At 32.1% G+C, this 15,467-nt stretch overlaps 2 protein-coding genes across 2 annotated transcripts; both read right to left on the bottom strand.

Annotated features, from left to right (window-relative positions):
- Positions 1-236: 236 nt before the first annotated feature.
- Positions 237-5,184, bottom strand: LOC111415762 (uncharacterized). The gene is made up of 9 exons (XM_023047611.2): positions 5,036-5,184; positions 2,394-2,633; positions 2,182-2,344; positions 1,748-2,125; positions 1,595-1,696; positions 961-1,543; positions 760-912; positions 508-702; positions 237-451 (listed from the first exon to the last, which is right to left on the bottom strand). Exons 1-9 carry the CDS (start codon positions 5,089-5,091, stop codon positions 321-323), a joined length of 2,001 nt encoding a protein of 666 aa, XP_022903379.2. The 5' UTR covers positions 5,092-5,184; the 3' UTR covers positions 237-320.
- A 19-nt stretch (positions 5,185-5,203) lies between these two features.
- On the bottom strand, positions 5,204-15,176 carry LOC111415763 (Sideroflexin-1-3). Its single transcript, XM_023047612.2, has 8 exons — positions 14,955-15,176; positions 14,686-14,854; positions 14,025-14,197; positions 13,701-13,973; positions 13,575-13,650; positions 13,438-13,523; positions 13,252-13,379; positions 5,204-5,575 (listed from the first exon to the last, which is right to left on the bottom strand). Exons 3-8 carry the CDS (start codon positions 14,189-14,191, stop codon positions 5,325-5,327), a joined length of 981 nt encoding a protein of 326 aa, XP_022903380.1. The 5' UTR covers positions 14,192-14,197; positions 14,686-14,854; positions 14,955-15,176; the 3' UTR covers positions 5,204-5,324.
- Positions 15,177-15,467: the final 291 nt, after the last annotated feature.

Genomic DNA, 15,467 nt, shown 5'->3' with positions numbered 1-15,467 from the left:
ATCTCATTACAGCATCGGATGCTGTAAGGAGTCTCATTACAGCACCCGTTTGAGTACCGTTAGAGCTTTCATTACCGTCGCGAATTACAAAAAATTTGTTTAAACACGCTGTATAATTATATATTCTGTGATGCACAGAGTATCTGTTCTGTGATATAATTTGAGGTTAATTAGAAAATATTCTCTTATCTTCTTCACTTTAAGTTTTTATAATACAAGTATGAACTACTCATCAATAATATTTGAAACAATTTATTAATAAATTATATTGGTTTTATCATTATTAACAAAAACTGAAAAAAAAAATTGTAAGAGCATTTTTAGAGCACCAAAAAGCTATCTTCTGGAAAGATATTGGGTTGGACGTGTCTCCACGCGGAGGTTAACGCAATAGTCGGATATTTTACGGTGGTTATTAACTCGGGTATCTCAGGAAAGGCGACGTAATAACCTACAATAATAAATAAAATAAGGTTAAGGTTATTGTTATTAATTAAAAATTTTAACCTGGGAACCAAGGTGGTACAGATGATCCTCGTAATTGAGCTTTTGAAAGATATGTTGGAGGTTCAACGTGTAAGATATAATCAATTGCATTTTCATTTGATAATCCAACCATAAAACTATCTGCTGGATTACAAACCGTTGGTGGAGGAGCTTTAGGTGCTCCAACAACAGCAGCTAAATTTTTTTCTATTTGTACTAAAATAATATAACGATAAGTTTATCAGTTTTAAAATAAATTAGTTGTTAATTTACTTAGTTGTTCTTGTTGTAATTGCATTTCCCGTTCTCTTTGTTCTTGCATCCTTGCTTCATTCTCAACTGGATCGTCGCCCCAAGGAGGTTCTTCTTCTTCCAGGGGTTTAACAGCTTCTATTTGTGGCTCACGCTTTTTAACATGTTTGGTTTCTAAAAAAAATATGTTGTTAATTATAAAATCAAATTTAATCATCTTACTTATTCTTTCGATTAAAACTTCTGATTGATCGCATCCAGGTTGCTTTTTCTCTTGATATTCACTAAACCCAGCCGCGCTAGGTCTTTTTCCTTGCCCCTCAGTTTCCAAAATAGCTCTTTCAAGCTCCGGATTAACACTATTATTGTAAAAGGCTTCTGGAAGCGTGTGTGAAGGTACAGCAACATCGTCTAAAGGAGCCGGAGCCGCCGAATTTACTTCCATAACATCGGGACCTAATTCGTTATCATCCGGAAATAGTAAAGTGTAGATATGAGTGGGTTCTGAAACCATATCCATTCCTTGTTCTTCCGTGTGAATCATTGCCGCTAAAAGTTCTGGGGAAATTTCATCTAGGGGGGCCTCGTCCGGAGCTTGTTCTGGTATCACAACTGAATCATGAAGGGCTTTATGTGTTAATGGATCCAACATGTATTCGTGTTCTTGTTTTTTAATTGGGAGAGTAGTTTGGACGGATGAAACAACTTCAATTGGTTTCCAATTACGGCTGTTACTTATATCTTGATTTTCTTCCCGGATCATTCTACTTACTTCAGCGGGGGATAACCCGAATTGTTGACTTGGCTAATAATGATAATTAAAAAGAAATTATATGAGAATTAATTTTTGATTTACCTCAGTTTTTTCGTAAGTAACTATTTTTGCGGTGTCTGTTGTACCATTATCTGTTACGCTTATTACATTTCTAACCGAAATGGTGTCTTTCGATGGAGATGGCTATAAAGAAAAATAATTTTATTATGTATCAAATTGGGATCAAAAAGTTACCGGATGTGGCCCAGGTGAATGTTGAAGTTGTTGTAATTGCAGTTCCGTTTTTCGAGCGGTACAAGGTGACAGTTTTTCAATCCCGATTAAAGATCGTGAAATTTTTTCAATACCAGGAGATGATTCGACGATATTTTCGGTAATAACTTGCCGCTTTGGATTAACAGGGACGTCGTTAATCATAACTGTGGGTGCTCGAACGATTGATCTTTTAGCACCGGTTGCTGTCACTATTCTTCTCGGGTTCGATTTAGCCACTTGATTCAACGATTGATCGACTTGTTGAGATAGTCGACTTTTTTGTGTAACATTTCCCAACATACTTTTTGGGACAATTTGAGGTGGCCGTTTGGCACTCGATTTTCGTTCTAAGACAGGCTAGAAAATTCAAATTAATAAAAACACTCCTAAAAAATAACATTTTTTGTAATTACTCGAGTTTGCATAACCGATGTTTGCGTTCGCGATGTACTTGGAAGTGGAACAGTCCCTACATTGGCTCCTGAAGACGCCTGATGTGCTTTAGTTACTTCTTTAATCACCTTTTGTGGCCCCTTTAAGGTGTTCTTAACCTCCACGGATTTAGTTGTTGTTTTGCTACGATTAAAAATAAATAATTTCACCAAACTACACTTTTTTAACTCACGTTATTTTGGAGGTTGATGTCGGTTTAAGTCCGTAACCTGAAGAAGTTGTTAAATTTCGTTTTTGATAAACTGGTTGTGGAGGAGCTGCCGATGGAACTCTAGCTGTTGATCGAGGAGCTGTCATTCTTGGGATTGTTCCGGATGGTCTCGGTGGTTGAGAGCTAACTCTAGGTGGTTGAATTCGCGAAAGTCTTGCAGATGAGGAAACTGCTGGACATGATGGTCCACAACCGCCAACACTAAAAATTTTTATTTTTATATATGAACGTTGAATTATACACTTAATTCTGTTTTTACGCGACAGATACGTTCCCAATAAATTCGCGTAAAAGAAAATCGCGTAAAAAAAGATACGGTATTTATGTAAAAATACGGGATAGGTTCCGACATTTGAAGAATCGGTTAAAATGTTATGATTAAGAAAGATAAATTCGGTTACTTTAATGTGCTTTTATTTAATAAAACTTATTTAAAAATAATAAATAATTCATAAGTTGAAATAATAATAAAATAAAAGTAAAGAAAAAATCATTATTTAGTGAAAAAAACGAAAATTAATTTCTAATTGCTATCACTTTTCGATGCGCTTTCCTTCTCAAGCTGTGCTGCCACGTTAGTGGTTCTAGTCACAAATTCTGTTATCGATCGTTGTGTTCCAGGTTTGATAAGGCTGTTATACAATTCACGATAACTGCCCATTAATAATTTAATGTCTCGTTGAAATTTTGTAGATCTTTCTTCAATAGGATCATGCTTTTGAAAATGATCGCATAATTTAGTAGCGAGTTGTAGTCCTTCTTTGATTACATTTGCGGTAAGGGTAGGAATCTCTTCGTCAATTTCACTGCATTCTTTATCATCGGGAATCTCAAGCGCTAAAGTAATGATTTCATCATCAGTAAGTGCTTTATCCTCTAGTAATTCATCGATATCTGCAGACGATATATCAGCAAATCCTTCTCCGCCTATTTCATGAGCTAAGGCTGTGATGTTAGGGTATTGATCCATATTAGAAGGCACATGATCTTTATTTTTTACACATTCTGGCCAAAGAGATCTCCAACATGCGTGCAAAGTTGATGGTTTCAATTCGGATAGTGCTAATCCAGCATGTTTTATGCAGTCATTTATTGTAAAGTTCTTCCACGCGTCAATGACCGTTACATTTTTATTATTTGTTAATTTATCTAAAATGTATCGAAATGTTTGCTTTACGTAATAGGTCTTAAAGGTTGTAATAATTCCTTGGTCCAACGGCTGTATCAAGGAAGTAGTATTTGGAGGAAGAAAACAAAATTCAACATTCGGGTGCTCTATGTGTGGGTGGCCAGGTGCGTTATCTATAATCAGAAGAACCTTAAATTCAAGACTTTTATCGCTCATATAGCGACGCACTTCTGGGATAAAATGTTTGACAAACCATTCATTAAAAATTTCTCTAGTTACCCAGGCTTTTTTATTAGCTGTCCAGTGTACTGATAAGGTATCTAAATTTACACCTTTCATAGACCGTGGTTTTAGAGCTCGATTAACAAGCAACATTCGATCTCCAGACGCATTAGAGCAAAATAAAAAGGTTACGCGATTTTTGGCCGCCTTGAACCCACTGGCAGTGTTCTGGGATTTAGCTACGTATGTTCTATTTGGCATACGCCAGAAAAGGCCTGTTTCACCTTTTTCAATTATTTTAGCCAGTTTTGCTGGAAATTCCTTAGCTGCTACATCATCTGCAGATGCAATTTCACCATTTATCTTTATATTATGTAACGCGTGTCGTTGTAGAAAACCATTCATCCATCCCGTACTAGCAGAAAATTCAAATTTTCTTCTTTTCTCGTCTGATGTTTGTGGTTCCGCTTCTTTAATCTGGTTGTAAATCTTTAATGCCATTTGCTTGATGTTATTTCCGTCAACGGGTATTCGTTTTTGAGACATATCCTCCATCCATATTACAAGAGCCTTTTCCATTTTTTGCTTCACAATGTCTCTTGTGTATGATGTTGTATGAGCACTTAATTTTGTCCCAGCATTTACAGATTTTCTAATCGCGTCCTCATTTTTTTTTATAGTTCTTACGGTGGATTCTCTTAAACGGAAACATTGCCCTACAGTGGTGGCACTATCTCCATTAGCAAAATTATCTAAAATGTTGATTTTAATTTCCAAAGAAATAGCTTTTCTTTTTGTTTGTTTTGTAGCTGACATTGTAATTAGATCGCCTATAAAAATTTTATTTATTTATACGTAATAAGTAAGTAAAGAATAAATGTATTAAAAAATATTTTATTTAATATTGTATTCGATTTTGTTACTCACCTTAAACATTGAAGCCAAACTGTAAACTCGTAATTATTTTAACCAAAACAGATGTGAGATGATATAAAATTAGGGAAATCCCCTGTAACTATTGATGCGCTCGCGCAATCAGGGGGTATCGATTCTCGCACAATCATATACCTTTCAAGCGCTTTCACATACTTGCAAGTACACGAAATTTTAGTTCCAAAATTATTCTAGATTAAAATTTCTTGCATCGTGTTAAATCAAATTAAATCGCGTAAAAAAAGAATAAAATATATTTTATTAATCGCGTTATATCAAATTCGCGTAAAAACAGAATTAGGTGTATTTACTTAGTTACCTTGATCTTGATTGGGAAGTACCTACTGGTCTTCCAGGAGGGACTCTTCGACTCATTATAAATTGATATCATAAAATTATTTTCAATAATATATAACTTTCCTTAAAAACCGCGACATTTTCGAATTGATTTTGAAAGAAAACCCGTACAAAAAATGTTTTGACAACGTTTCCATGATTTCATTCTCTTTATTATTAATCACTTATTGTCACAATTACATTTTGTATGCTACGACCACGATTCATCTAACATTTATCCTTTTATTACGATACATTTCGAAACTTTTTACCTATAACCCTTTATTGTAATAAACATATTTTGGACAGTCGACTCCCAACATTTTCTTCACCTTACACCTGAGCGGCTCCTCCAATCGATTCACGGGTATTTCCGCTTTCTGTTTGAACAAAGCGCAACATAACGGTGTTGCAAATGTTAAAAATAATCCTAAAAGTGCTATTTGCATCGGCAGATTTAACCATGGATAACGACAAAGCGTTCCTCTACGTTCCAAATGGTTCATTATAAATGGTGTTAAAGCTAAAATATAAAATTAAGAATGGCATATATTAAGATTAGCTGTCCCTCTTAAAAATCGATGAATTTTTTTTTAATCGGTAGGAAATGACTCAAAAGATGTGTTAATGATAAAAAAAAAGTGCGGAAAAGTGTAGTACTTACCGAAAAATCACTTTAAAGTTGCGATTTGACGTTTCTTTTTGGAAGTTAAAATCAATGTTAAAATTGCATTTTCGTATTAAATTCTAACCAGAAATTGTTTAATTTATACCCACGCACAAAATAAAAAGTTATTTTCACTAAACTTGTTGAGATTACAACATATTTTCGGATGAAAACCTTGTTTCTTAGGCTATCGATGCAGAACGACAATTAAATGGCGTTAGATAGAATTGTTTCTACCAAATGTGTATTAATAGACTTTGTGTTAATGGATTGTGTATCAATTGATCTGTCAAATGACTGAAAGCTCTTTGCAATCTTTATGTTGTAAATATAAATGATAAATAAGTATAGTAGCTTATTTAATAGTAGTCACGGTGTGTTAACTCAATACGTATAAAAAAAGACAGATATTTAATGGGTACCACGGACGGCTAGATGGCACTGTAAGCACAAATTGCTTAAGGTCGCCGTTCAATCACGTGATGTTCGCAAAAGTGCAAAAAAAATTTGTATAGTTCCGCTGTTGGTTAAAAGAGGTCGTCCTGAGCTCAATTCAGTTAAATTCAGTTATTCATAGCGACGCTTTTTTATATCAGCTTACAATTAGTCATCCTACCGTTGAATGATTTTATTCGTTGGAGAATATATTCCGGTGTAGTCTTACGCGATTCCTATTCTCGATATTATTTGGTGTTTTTTTCGTGTTTTTTTGGTGTTCGAATGCCTTTTGGTTTGCGAAATCTTGAAGTTTGAAGGCCCTTTTAAAGTTATTAAACGCTTTCAAAAAAACTTTATTATTTTAACTAGTCTACAAAAAAAAAACATAAAATGTACATTTGACGCCACTGTATTTTTCTTATGTAGTTTGGTTCCCTAAACCCAAAAATCACATTTAAAATTTTTTCTATGGATACGTTTTGGAGATATGATTTTTTTTAGGGGTAATTTGATTATTTGCAGCAAATCTCGAGTTAGAGATGACCGAGTTGGTCGTGCTATTCATCAAACTAAAGAGTATTGTATAGCCAATAAATGGAATTAATACTTATTCCAATCGGTTTGGTAGTTTTAAAACAATGTGAAAAGGGATTTTTTTTTAGACGAAATGTAAACCAAAAATTCATTCGATATCCTTGAAGACTCCGTAAAGTTTGCTCTTTTAATAAGACAACAAGGTACGCAGAATGATGGACTATGGAGAAATTACTAAAAATTATGATCTTCTATATGTAAGAGCACAGCTTTTTCCTGTACAGGGTGTCCCAACGCAAAAATGGCTAAAAATTTTGGTTTATTTTATTTTTCCCGAAAACCATTAACACCAAGAAAATGAAATTTGGGAAATATGTTTAGCTTATAATAGGGCATGTTTCGAGCCTATTTGTACTTTCAATCTTCCCTTCTAAGTTACTAAACATAACCATCCCCGTTCAATTTTTGTCTAGATCTTTTTTATGACGATGATAAATACATTGGAAATATTTTATTTAGATAGACGAAAATATTCTAAAACTTTTTTGCCTCTCTGATGTTCTTCGAAAAGTTAATAGTTCCTGAGAAAAAAATTAATTAAGCAGACACTAACTGTTAAGCTGTAGCGTTGTTAATCGAAAGTTGGAATGAATTTTTAAAGAAAAAATCATAGCAGGCTTAGCAATCTTTGTCAGAAATATTTTTGACGTTTAAATGTCAGTGGTTTTCTTACTGTTATTATTGTTTTATTTAAAATTTTGAAACGTCGAGTGAACGAGCGTAAATGCGGTAGAACTTTATTCATAAATTAATTTGAAAAACAATAATAATAGTAAGAAAACCACTGACATTTAAACGTCAAAAATATTTCTGACAAAGATTGCAAAGCCTACTAAGATTTTTTCATTTAAAATTCATTCCAAGTTTTGATCGACAACCCTGTTGTTGAACGGGCAGTGTTTGCTTTATTATTTTTTTTCTCAAAAATTAGTCGTTTTTGGAAAAATTTTAGAGAGACAAAAAAGTTTAAGGATACTTTCATCTACCTATGTAATTTCTTTTTAATGTATTTACCCTGTACATAAAAAAATTTTAGCAAAAATGTAAAGGGAGTGGTTACGTTTAGTAGTTTAGAAGGATAGGTTGAAAGTACAAATAGGGTGAAAACGTGCTCTACTACCAGTTAAACATATTCCACAAATTTTGTTGTCCTAGCGTTTATGGTTTTTGAGAAAAAAAAATTAAACCAAAATTTTCCGCCATTTCTGGAGGGATGTAGCTCCTTAGGGGAGCCCAAGTCGCCCATGGTTTATATATCAAAGTACCCTTAAAATTGCCTAAAGAATCACCCCCTGAAGTTTGGGCATGTCATTCAGATACACCTGTATATGTATAGTTTGTTGGGTATATTTCATATATTTGTTCTATCTGAAACTAATGTATGTATTTAAAAGTTAATGTTGCTATAGTGATAACCATACGCATTTATAGCTAACGATAAACTTGAAATTGCTTCTAATCAAAATTCAATTCCAAATAAATCTTTAAGAATACGTTTTCAAAATTGAAATATTTATAACTACTTGATTTACATTTCATTGTTAACCTTATTTCTTCTTGGAAGGGGGAGTATTTGTAGTGTCATATCTACAAAAGCCATTTCCTAAATCCAAGATGCCACCATATATTTTTCCTTCGTCAAACAAAAGATTTAGGGACCTTGTTTTTTTAAAAATATATCTTGGCAACAAAAATTTGTTATTACATAAAATTATTCATTCCTTTCAATAAACTCATAGAAGACACACGTGTATAAAACTGCTTGACTAATTTAATTTTGATTAAATGTTTTATTAATTATGTTGGGAAAATAAAATCTATTAACAATCCCACAACATTCAATACATCACGAAACTGTTCAAAGTTAAAATAATAAAGCAATATTTTATTCTTTAAATATCGCCATCTATAAGACGGTTGCCAAAATACCAAAGTTAGGTTGTTCAGTAGATTCCCTTACATATTTCAATAATTACGTGAAAATTGCACATTTTTAGATAAAACACAATCCTGAGATAACAACAAATCTATTATACTTGTACTGTCACGGAATCTCTTCTTATATTACACATCTAGTGAATGAAGCATTGTCACCTCGTTTAAGTGCTTAATTTGTCATAAAAGTCAATTTTTATTACACCCTTTTTATGACAAAGTTTAGTAATTTATTATTGTTAATATAACAACTATTTTATAAAATAAATTATGTCATTCACTACTACAATATGTGTACTTCAATCCTGTGTATTTACTTTTCTGTAATAATTTGGCAGAAAGTCATAAATGTGTTAGAAAGTAACCTCTATCGACCTATATGGGCCCATATAAAAATGGCCATTGAACGGTGACCTTAAAGTCCCTAGATTTACAAAGTACCGCGGTTTGCCGCCATTTTAAAAGTCAAGCGGGAACTTTAAAACTATGTATGTCATTCTGACATTACATTTCATTGATGACATTACGCCAAAATTCCTTTCATGTTTTCTCGTGGTACTCTGAAGAGTCGAAAGTGCATGCGTTTTGTTGCAGACAAAACGAAGTGAAAACAAAATTCAAATTTTCACCAGTCAACATGAAAATGATACCCTTACTGTTATCATTTTCATGTTGACTGGTGGAAGTTGAAATCAATAATTAATAACCATTAACTGAATAAAAATACTTTTAAATTTCGCGCTTTATTAAAAGTAGTAGGTACCACAGACCACCAGAGGCGTTGAAATCAATTTGACCGAAAAAATAGTGGGGAGTAATGCTTCTATATATATATATTTATATTATTTTTCTATGATAGTAGTTTAGTTAAATTAAAATAGTTATTAAAAAAGACATGGTTACAAAATAAAAATAAATAAATAGCCCGTGTGACGATAGCAACAAACTGTGTATTTAACCAGATGACAATTACGACTGACAACACAAGCAATGTTAACCATGTATTTTCTCGTATTAAATCCTAACCTCAAATTGTTTAATTTATACCCACGCACTAAATAAAAAGTTATTTTCACTAAACTTGTTGAGATTACAACATAATTATTCATAATGACACCTATGTGAAGTTAGTCCCCAATTAAACAGAATTTTACATGTATAGTATTTTAATTATAACATGAGAACCAGTGAACCGATTTCGATAAACAATGTCTCATTCGAAAGCTTAATCCTTGGCCAATACGAAAGTGGAAATGCCCGATTGACGATAGCAACAAACCTTCCAACAACAAACTTTTATCCGCAATTTCCTATCTATTTTATTAGCTGATATCTTTCGTATTATTAGATATAGCAGAACACTAAATGCACCATATGAAAGCTTGATTCTTTCTTTATGAAATCGTCGGTCCTCGTTTGCCGATATGTTAATATTAAAATCAATAAAAGATGAAGAACACCGCTCTGTACGTAAAATAGCTTAATATTACCAAACTTCAAGCCCTTGTGCAATTGTTATCAAACCGAATTTTAAAAAACTGTGTTCACAATCAGAAAGAACGCTCCTTCAAATATCTTAATCCGGGTTTTTGTTGGTCAATATCAATTAGCATCATGGTTAAATCACCTTTAATATACATCTCTATATATAGAAACGTTTAATTGCTCTACCTCTAAACAACTTTCTTACATATTTGATATGAGGAAAACTATAGAAGTATATCATGAAGTTATAGACTTACACAAGGACGTTTTTGGTCAAAAAATTACCAAATTCACACGTTTTAGTTACTTTTAAACATTGTTGGGATCAATAACTTTCTTATATCACCAGGAAAAAACTCTATAACCAAGCAGCGATAGCCGCGTGTTATACACCATTAGAAAGAGCAGCAAATTGTAGATAAGATAGATCTATACTTCTATAGTTTTCCCAATATCAAATAAGAAACTTGTTTAAAGGAATAGTAATTAAACGTTTTTGCGTGTAGGGATGTATATGAAGGGCGATTTAAGCATGACGCCGATAGACCCATTTACCAACGAAAACTCGGGTTAAGATATAATAAATTTAAAGAGCGCTCTTTCCGAGTGTGATAATAGTTTTTTAAAAATCGGTTTGATAACAATTGCACAAAGGCTTGAAGTTTGGTAATTTTAAGCTATTTAATCTAAGTACAGAGCCAACGCTTTGTAGTTTAAGTACAGATTGATCTTAGTATTAACTTATCGACAGACAAAGACCGGTTTTAGATAGAGAAAGAATCTCTAATTATTATCTCGAATTATCTCTAATAATAAGAAAGATATCAGCTAAGAAAGTAGATAAAAAATTACGGATACAAGTTTGTTGCTATCGGACAAATGTGGAGGAGGCTGAAAACTAGAAACATAAAACTAAAGAAAATTCCAATATTTTTTTTTAATATAAATTATGGAGGAGTTGAGCTTTTTCATTCGTGTAACAAATTATAAAGATAATAATAACTATCTACTTATGAATGAACAAGTTCAACTTTCTCATAAACCCATCTTACGTCATACACCCTACGTTATGAACTTTTGATGTTAAAACTTTGTAACTACGAAAGGGATTTTCATCAATAATATGTGTTATTAAGTTCCAAAATAACGTTAAACTAACTAATAATTATCCTAATTATAATATTTAAGTGGTTTGAAGTCTTTTAATAACAAATTTTTATTTAACTCTCATGCTCTCTATTTAAATGCGATAACAGATTATAAACATTTCAAATAGATTTTTAGAATCTATTTGTATCTTATATTCTATTCAATTTCTTTTTTCGAATCTATCTTTGCTCCTATCTGGCGACGCTCTTGTACACAGTTAATAGACACACAGTCTATGTAACGACAGACACTTAGTCATTATGACCTATACGAGGTTAGCTCCAAATTTTCCTAGTCCCCAATTAGATAGGATTTTACATGTATAGTATTTTGATTATAACAAGAAAACCAGTCAACCGATTTTGATAATCAAAATCTCATTCGAAAGCTTAATCTTTGGCCAATACGAAAGTGGAAATGCCCGACTCGAAATCTCTCGCGGGGTCATTTCAATGGCTGTACGCACATAATTAGTAAATTTTGAAATCGGGCATTTCCACCTTCGCATTCATTGCAGATCATTCTTTCGACCGAGATTTTGATGACTAAAATTGGTCAATTAGTTACGGAGATAATTGATGTGTTTAATTAATTCGTTTGTTGTGTTTTAATCAAAATCCTGAAATATTTCGAATCGGGCATTTCGACAACAGCATTCAGCCAGACACAAACTTTCGATTGAGATATAAAACATTAAAATCCGTCAAACTGTTCTCTAATTATAGTCGATTTAGTTTAAATTAAAAATTAATTAATAGCACGAGCGTTCACACGTGCATAAACAACGAGCCGAAGATGGTGTCATTCCGAGGGCTGTATAAACTTAGCGGGAGAGAATTGAAATCAAGCATTTTGTGATTTCGATAGAAGACACTATGACGAATCGAGTGACGTATAGATTTTGATCATCGGGTACATCGTTTACGAGTTATCACCACTTAAAGAAGGTCAATTTTGTGTTATTTTCGTGTATCTTCGCATTATTTTGATGTTTTAGCGAAATTCGAAAGAGTTTTCAAATTTTCACGGGCATTTCCACTTTCGTATTGGCCAAGGATTAAGCTTTCGAATGAGACATTATTTATCGAAATCGGTTCACTGGTTTTCATGTTATAATCAAAATACTATACATGTAAAATGCTATTTAGTTGGGGGCTAACTTCACATAGGTGTTATTATGAATAATTATGTTGTAATCTCAACAAGTTTAGTGAAAATAACTTTTTATTTTGTGCGTGGGTATAAATTAAACAATTTGAGGTTAGGATTTAATACGAAACTACATGGTTAACATTGCTTGTGTTGTCAGTTGTAATTGTCATCTGGTTAAATGCACAGTTTGTTGCTATCGTCACACGGGTTATTTATTTATTTTTATTTTGTAACCATGTATACACATGTCTTTTTTAATAACTATTTTAATTTAAGCAAACTATTATTAAATAAGCTACTATACTTATTTATCATTGATATTTACAATTTAAAGATATTTTAGTCGTTTGACAGATCAATTGATACACAATCTATTAACATAAAGTCTATTAGCACACATTTGGTAGAAACAATTCTATCTAACGCCATTTAATTGTCGTTCTGCATCGATAGCCTAAGAAACAAGGTTTTCATCCGAAAATATGTTGTAATCTCAACAAGTTTAGTGAAAATAACTTTTTATTTTGTGCGTGGGTATAAATTAAACAATTTCAGGTTAGAATTTAATACGAAAATGCAATTTTAACATTGCTTTTAACTTCCAAAAAGAAACGTCAAATCGCAACTTTAAAGTGATTTTTCGGTAAGTACTACACTTTTCCGCACTTTTTTTTATCATTAACACATCTTTTGAGTCATTTCCTACCGATTAAAAAAAAAATCATCGATTTTTAAGTGGGACAGGTATTCTTTAATTATTCCTTTAATTTAATATTTACCCATTCCGGGAGCAGCCATCATAACTCTTGAAAAAATTACTTGGCAAATACCTTCCTGGGCAGCATTCTTTGAATAACCAAGTTGATTGTTATTTTGATCAAAAACTGGAGTTCCATCTTTAAGTTCTCTAGAAAAAAGAAATTCAAAGCCATAATATCAATCTTGCCCCGCTTTTTGATACTTACTGTGCTCTCATTAAGGGAATATTAACACAATTAGCGGCGGCAACAGCAACGAAAGGAACGAATCTAAGAACGAGGGAAGGCGCTTTCTAAAAAATATTTTTAATTAACATTATAATTAATAAACATTATAATCTAACCTTAAAAATTCTATTAAGTGATAAAGCAGTGGTTACTGCACCAGTTGTTGCCAAAGCATACGAATAAATTAATTGCCTAGGAGATAAAAACTTAAAAATATATAACGTTTCTTTTTGAAAACTTACTTATCGCTAATTTTCGCATTACCACCACGATTCGTGTAATTAACAACGGCGTTAAAACTCTGATTTAGCCATTGCCAAAAAATAACGGCAGGGGTGCTCCTATAAAAACACATCATCCCCCCGGTTATTAACATGTTCATGGGTACCTGTGCGGACATTCGGCCGATTAAAGGCATTTTTTCGCCAGTATCAGGATGAAATGCCGAATCGTATAATGTTTTAGCGCGCCAAAGATCGTCAGTCGTCATACCTTCAGGAAGTGGATTTTTACATCTTAAAAAATACTTTTAATTGTTATTAATTTTTTTGCGTTATAGTTTTTACTTGTATGCATTAACGATGCTTCGGGCCCTTTCTAAACTTTTGTTGCTTGCGAAAATGTTCAAGGGATTGGTGGTTGCCAAAAAATGTTTAGCTCGACCGGAATAATTGTCTTGGTCATATCTGGGTTTATTGATATCGATGTTTAAAGGATAAGTGCTTTCCCCCATGTTTTTCTAAAGAAAAAAGGATTTTTAAATTTATTAAAAAAATCAAGCATAAAATTAATAATACAGTTTTCTACTTTATCATAGAAACCAACTTCGTTGCAAGTGTACCAACCTTTTTCTTATATGTCATAATGACGTTTTAATATTATATTATTTATTGAAATTATATTATTTTTTATTGGTTTACAAGGTTCAATCTATCTAACAATAAGTTATTCAAAAAAGAATTTTAATGAAAAAAAGTTATTTTATATAGTTATATAAGTTATTTTTATCGACAAAAATGATTAAAGAAATAGCTTCTATGTGAAAACATCATTAGATGGAGATTTGGTTGTTAAAAAAATCTTAAATTCTTACGTTTCGTAACCTTGTACGTATTTCGCAACACGTTTGAAAAACGTTTTAAGTAATTAGTTACGGTTATTTTAAAATAAAATCCAAGTCCTAGCCAAGAAGTTATTTCCAATCCCCACTCAAATTTAAAAACTCACCTATTTTTTTTGGCTTTAATTTATTTCAAATCTCAAAAACGAAATCAATCGTCCTCAAACTCCTTTTAAACGAAGAAGGAAGACTACAACACTATAATTTTTTTGTCTAGATCTTAACTCTTCAACTTTCTTCCTTTCACTGGTAATTTCAACTTGCGGAACCTCATAACTAGAACCAATCCAAAAAAAAATAAGAGTGGTACTGAACAAAACACGTAAATAAACGTATTAAGATTTGTTAGAAACGATACGATAATTATTTTACTTACTTGTTATGTAGCTTTTCTTTTAAAATGGGTCATTTTCAAAGTAAAATTTGGTTTTATAGTTTTTTCTTTTTTAAAACCTGACGTTTTACGACTTTTGACGTTATTTACGGTTTTAACGACGACCTGCTGAGTTAAAACACGAACCTTTTTAGATCGATAGTTGTAGTAGGTAGTCTTTTGGAAACGAAGCGTGCGCAGTTCAACTTTTGTTAAATTTGCTCTAAGATATCCTTAAATTGTTTAGCTCTTTCAATTTCGAGATGAATTATTTTTTCAAGTCTTATCGCATTATTGCGACTGTAAAGGTTAGAGGTTATTAATATTAATAATTATAAATAATATTTTGATTAAGAATCGTTAAACAAAAAAATTGAAATGTTATCAAGTAATATAATGATCATTTAAGAATTTAATCTGTATCAACCTCAAATTACATTAATACATTATTGTTTAAATCTTTTTTCAGGTCTTCAAATTTATGAATTTTTGAACGCAACCTTGCATTACGTTAAA

The sequence above is a fragment of the Onthophagus taurus genome, chromosome 2 (assembly GCF_036711975.1).
Source record: "Onthophagus taurus isolate NC chromosome 2, IU_Otau_3.0, whole genome shotgun sequence".
NCBI classification, from domain to species: domain Eukaryota; kingdom Metazoa; phylum Arthropoda; class Insecta; order Coleoptera; family Scarabaeidae; genus Onthophagus; species Onthophagus taurus.
The sequence above is the reverse complement of the archived record's forward strand: the minus strand, read 5'-3'. Positions and strand labels throughout refer to the sequence as shown.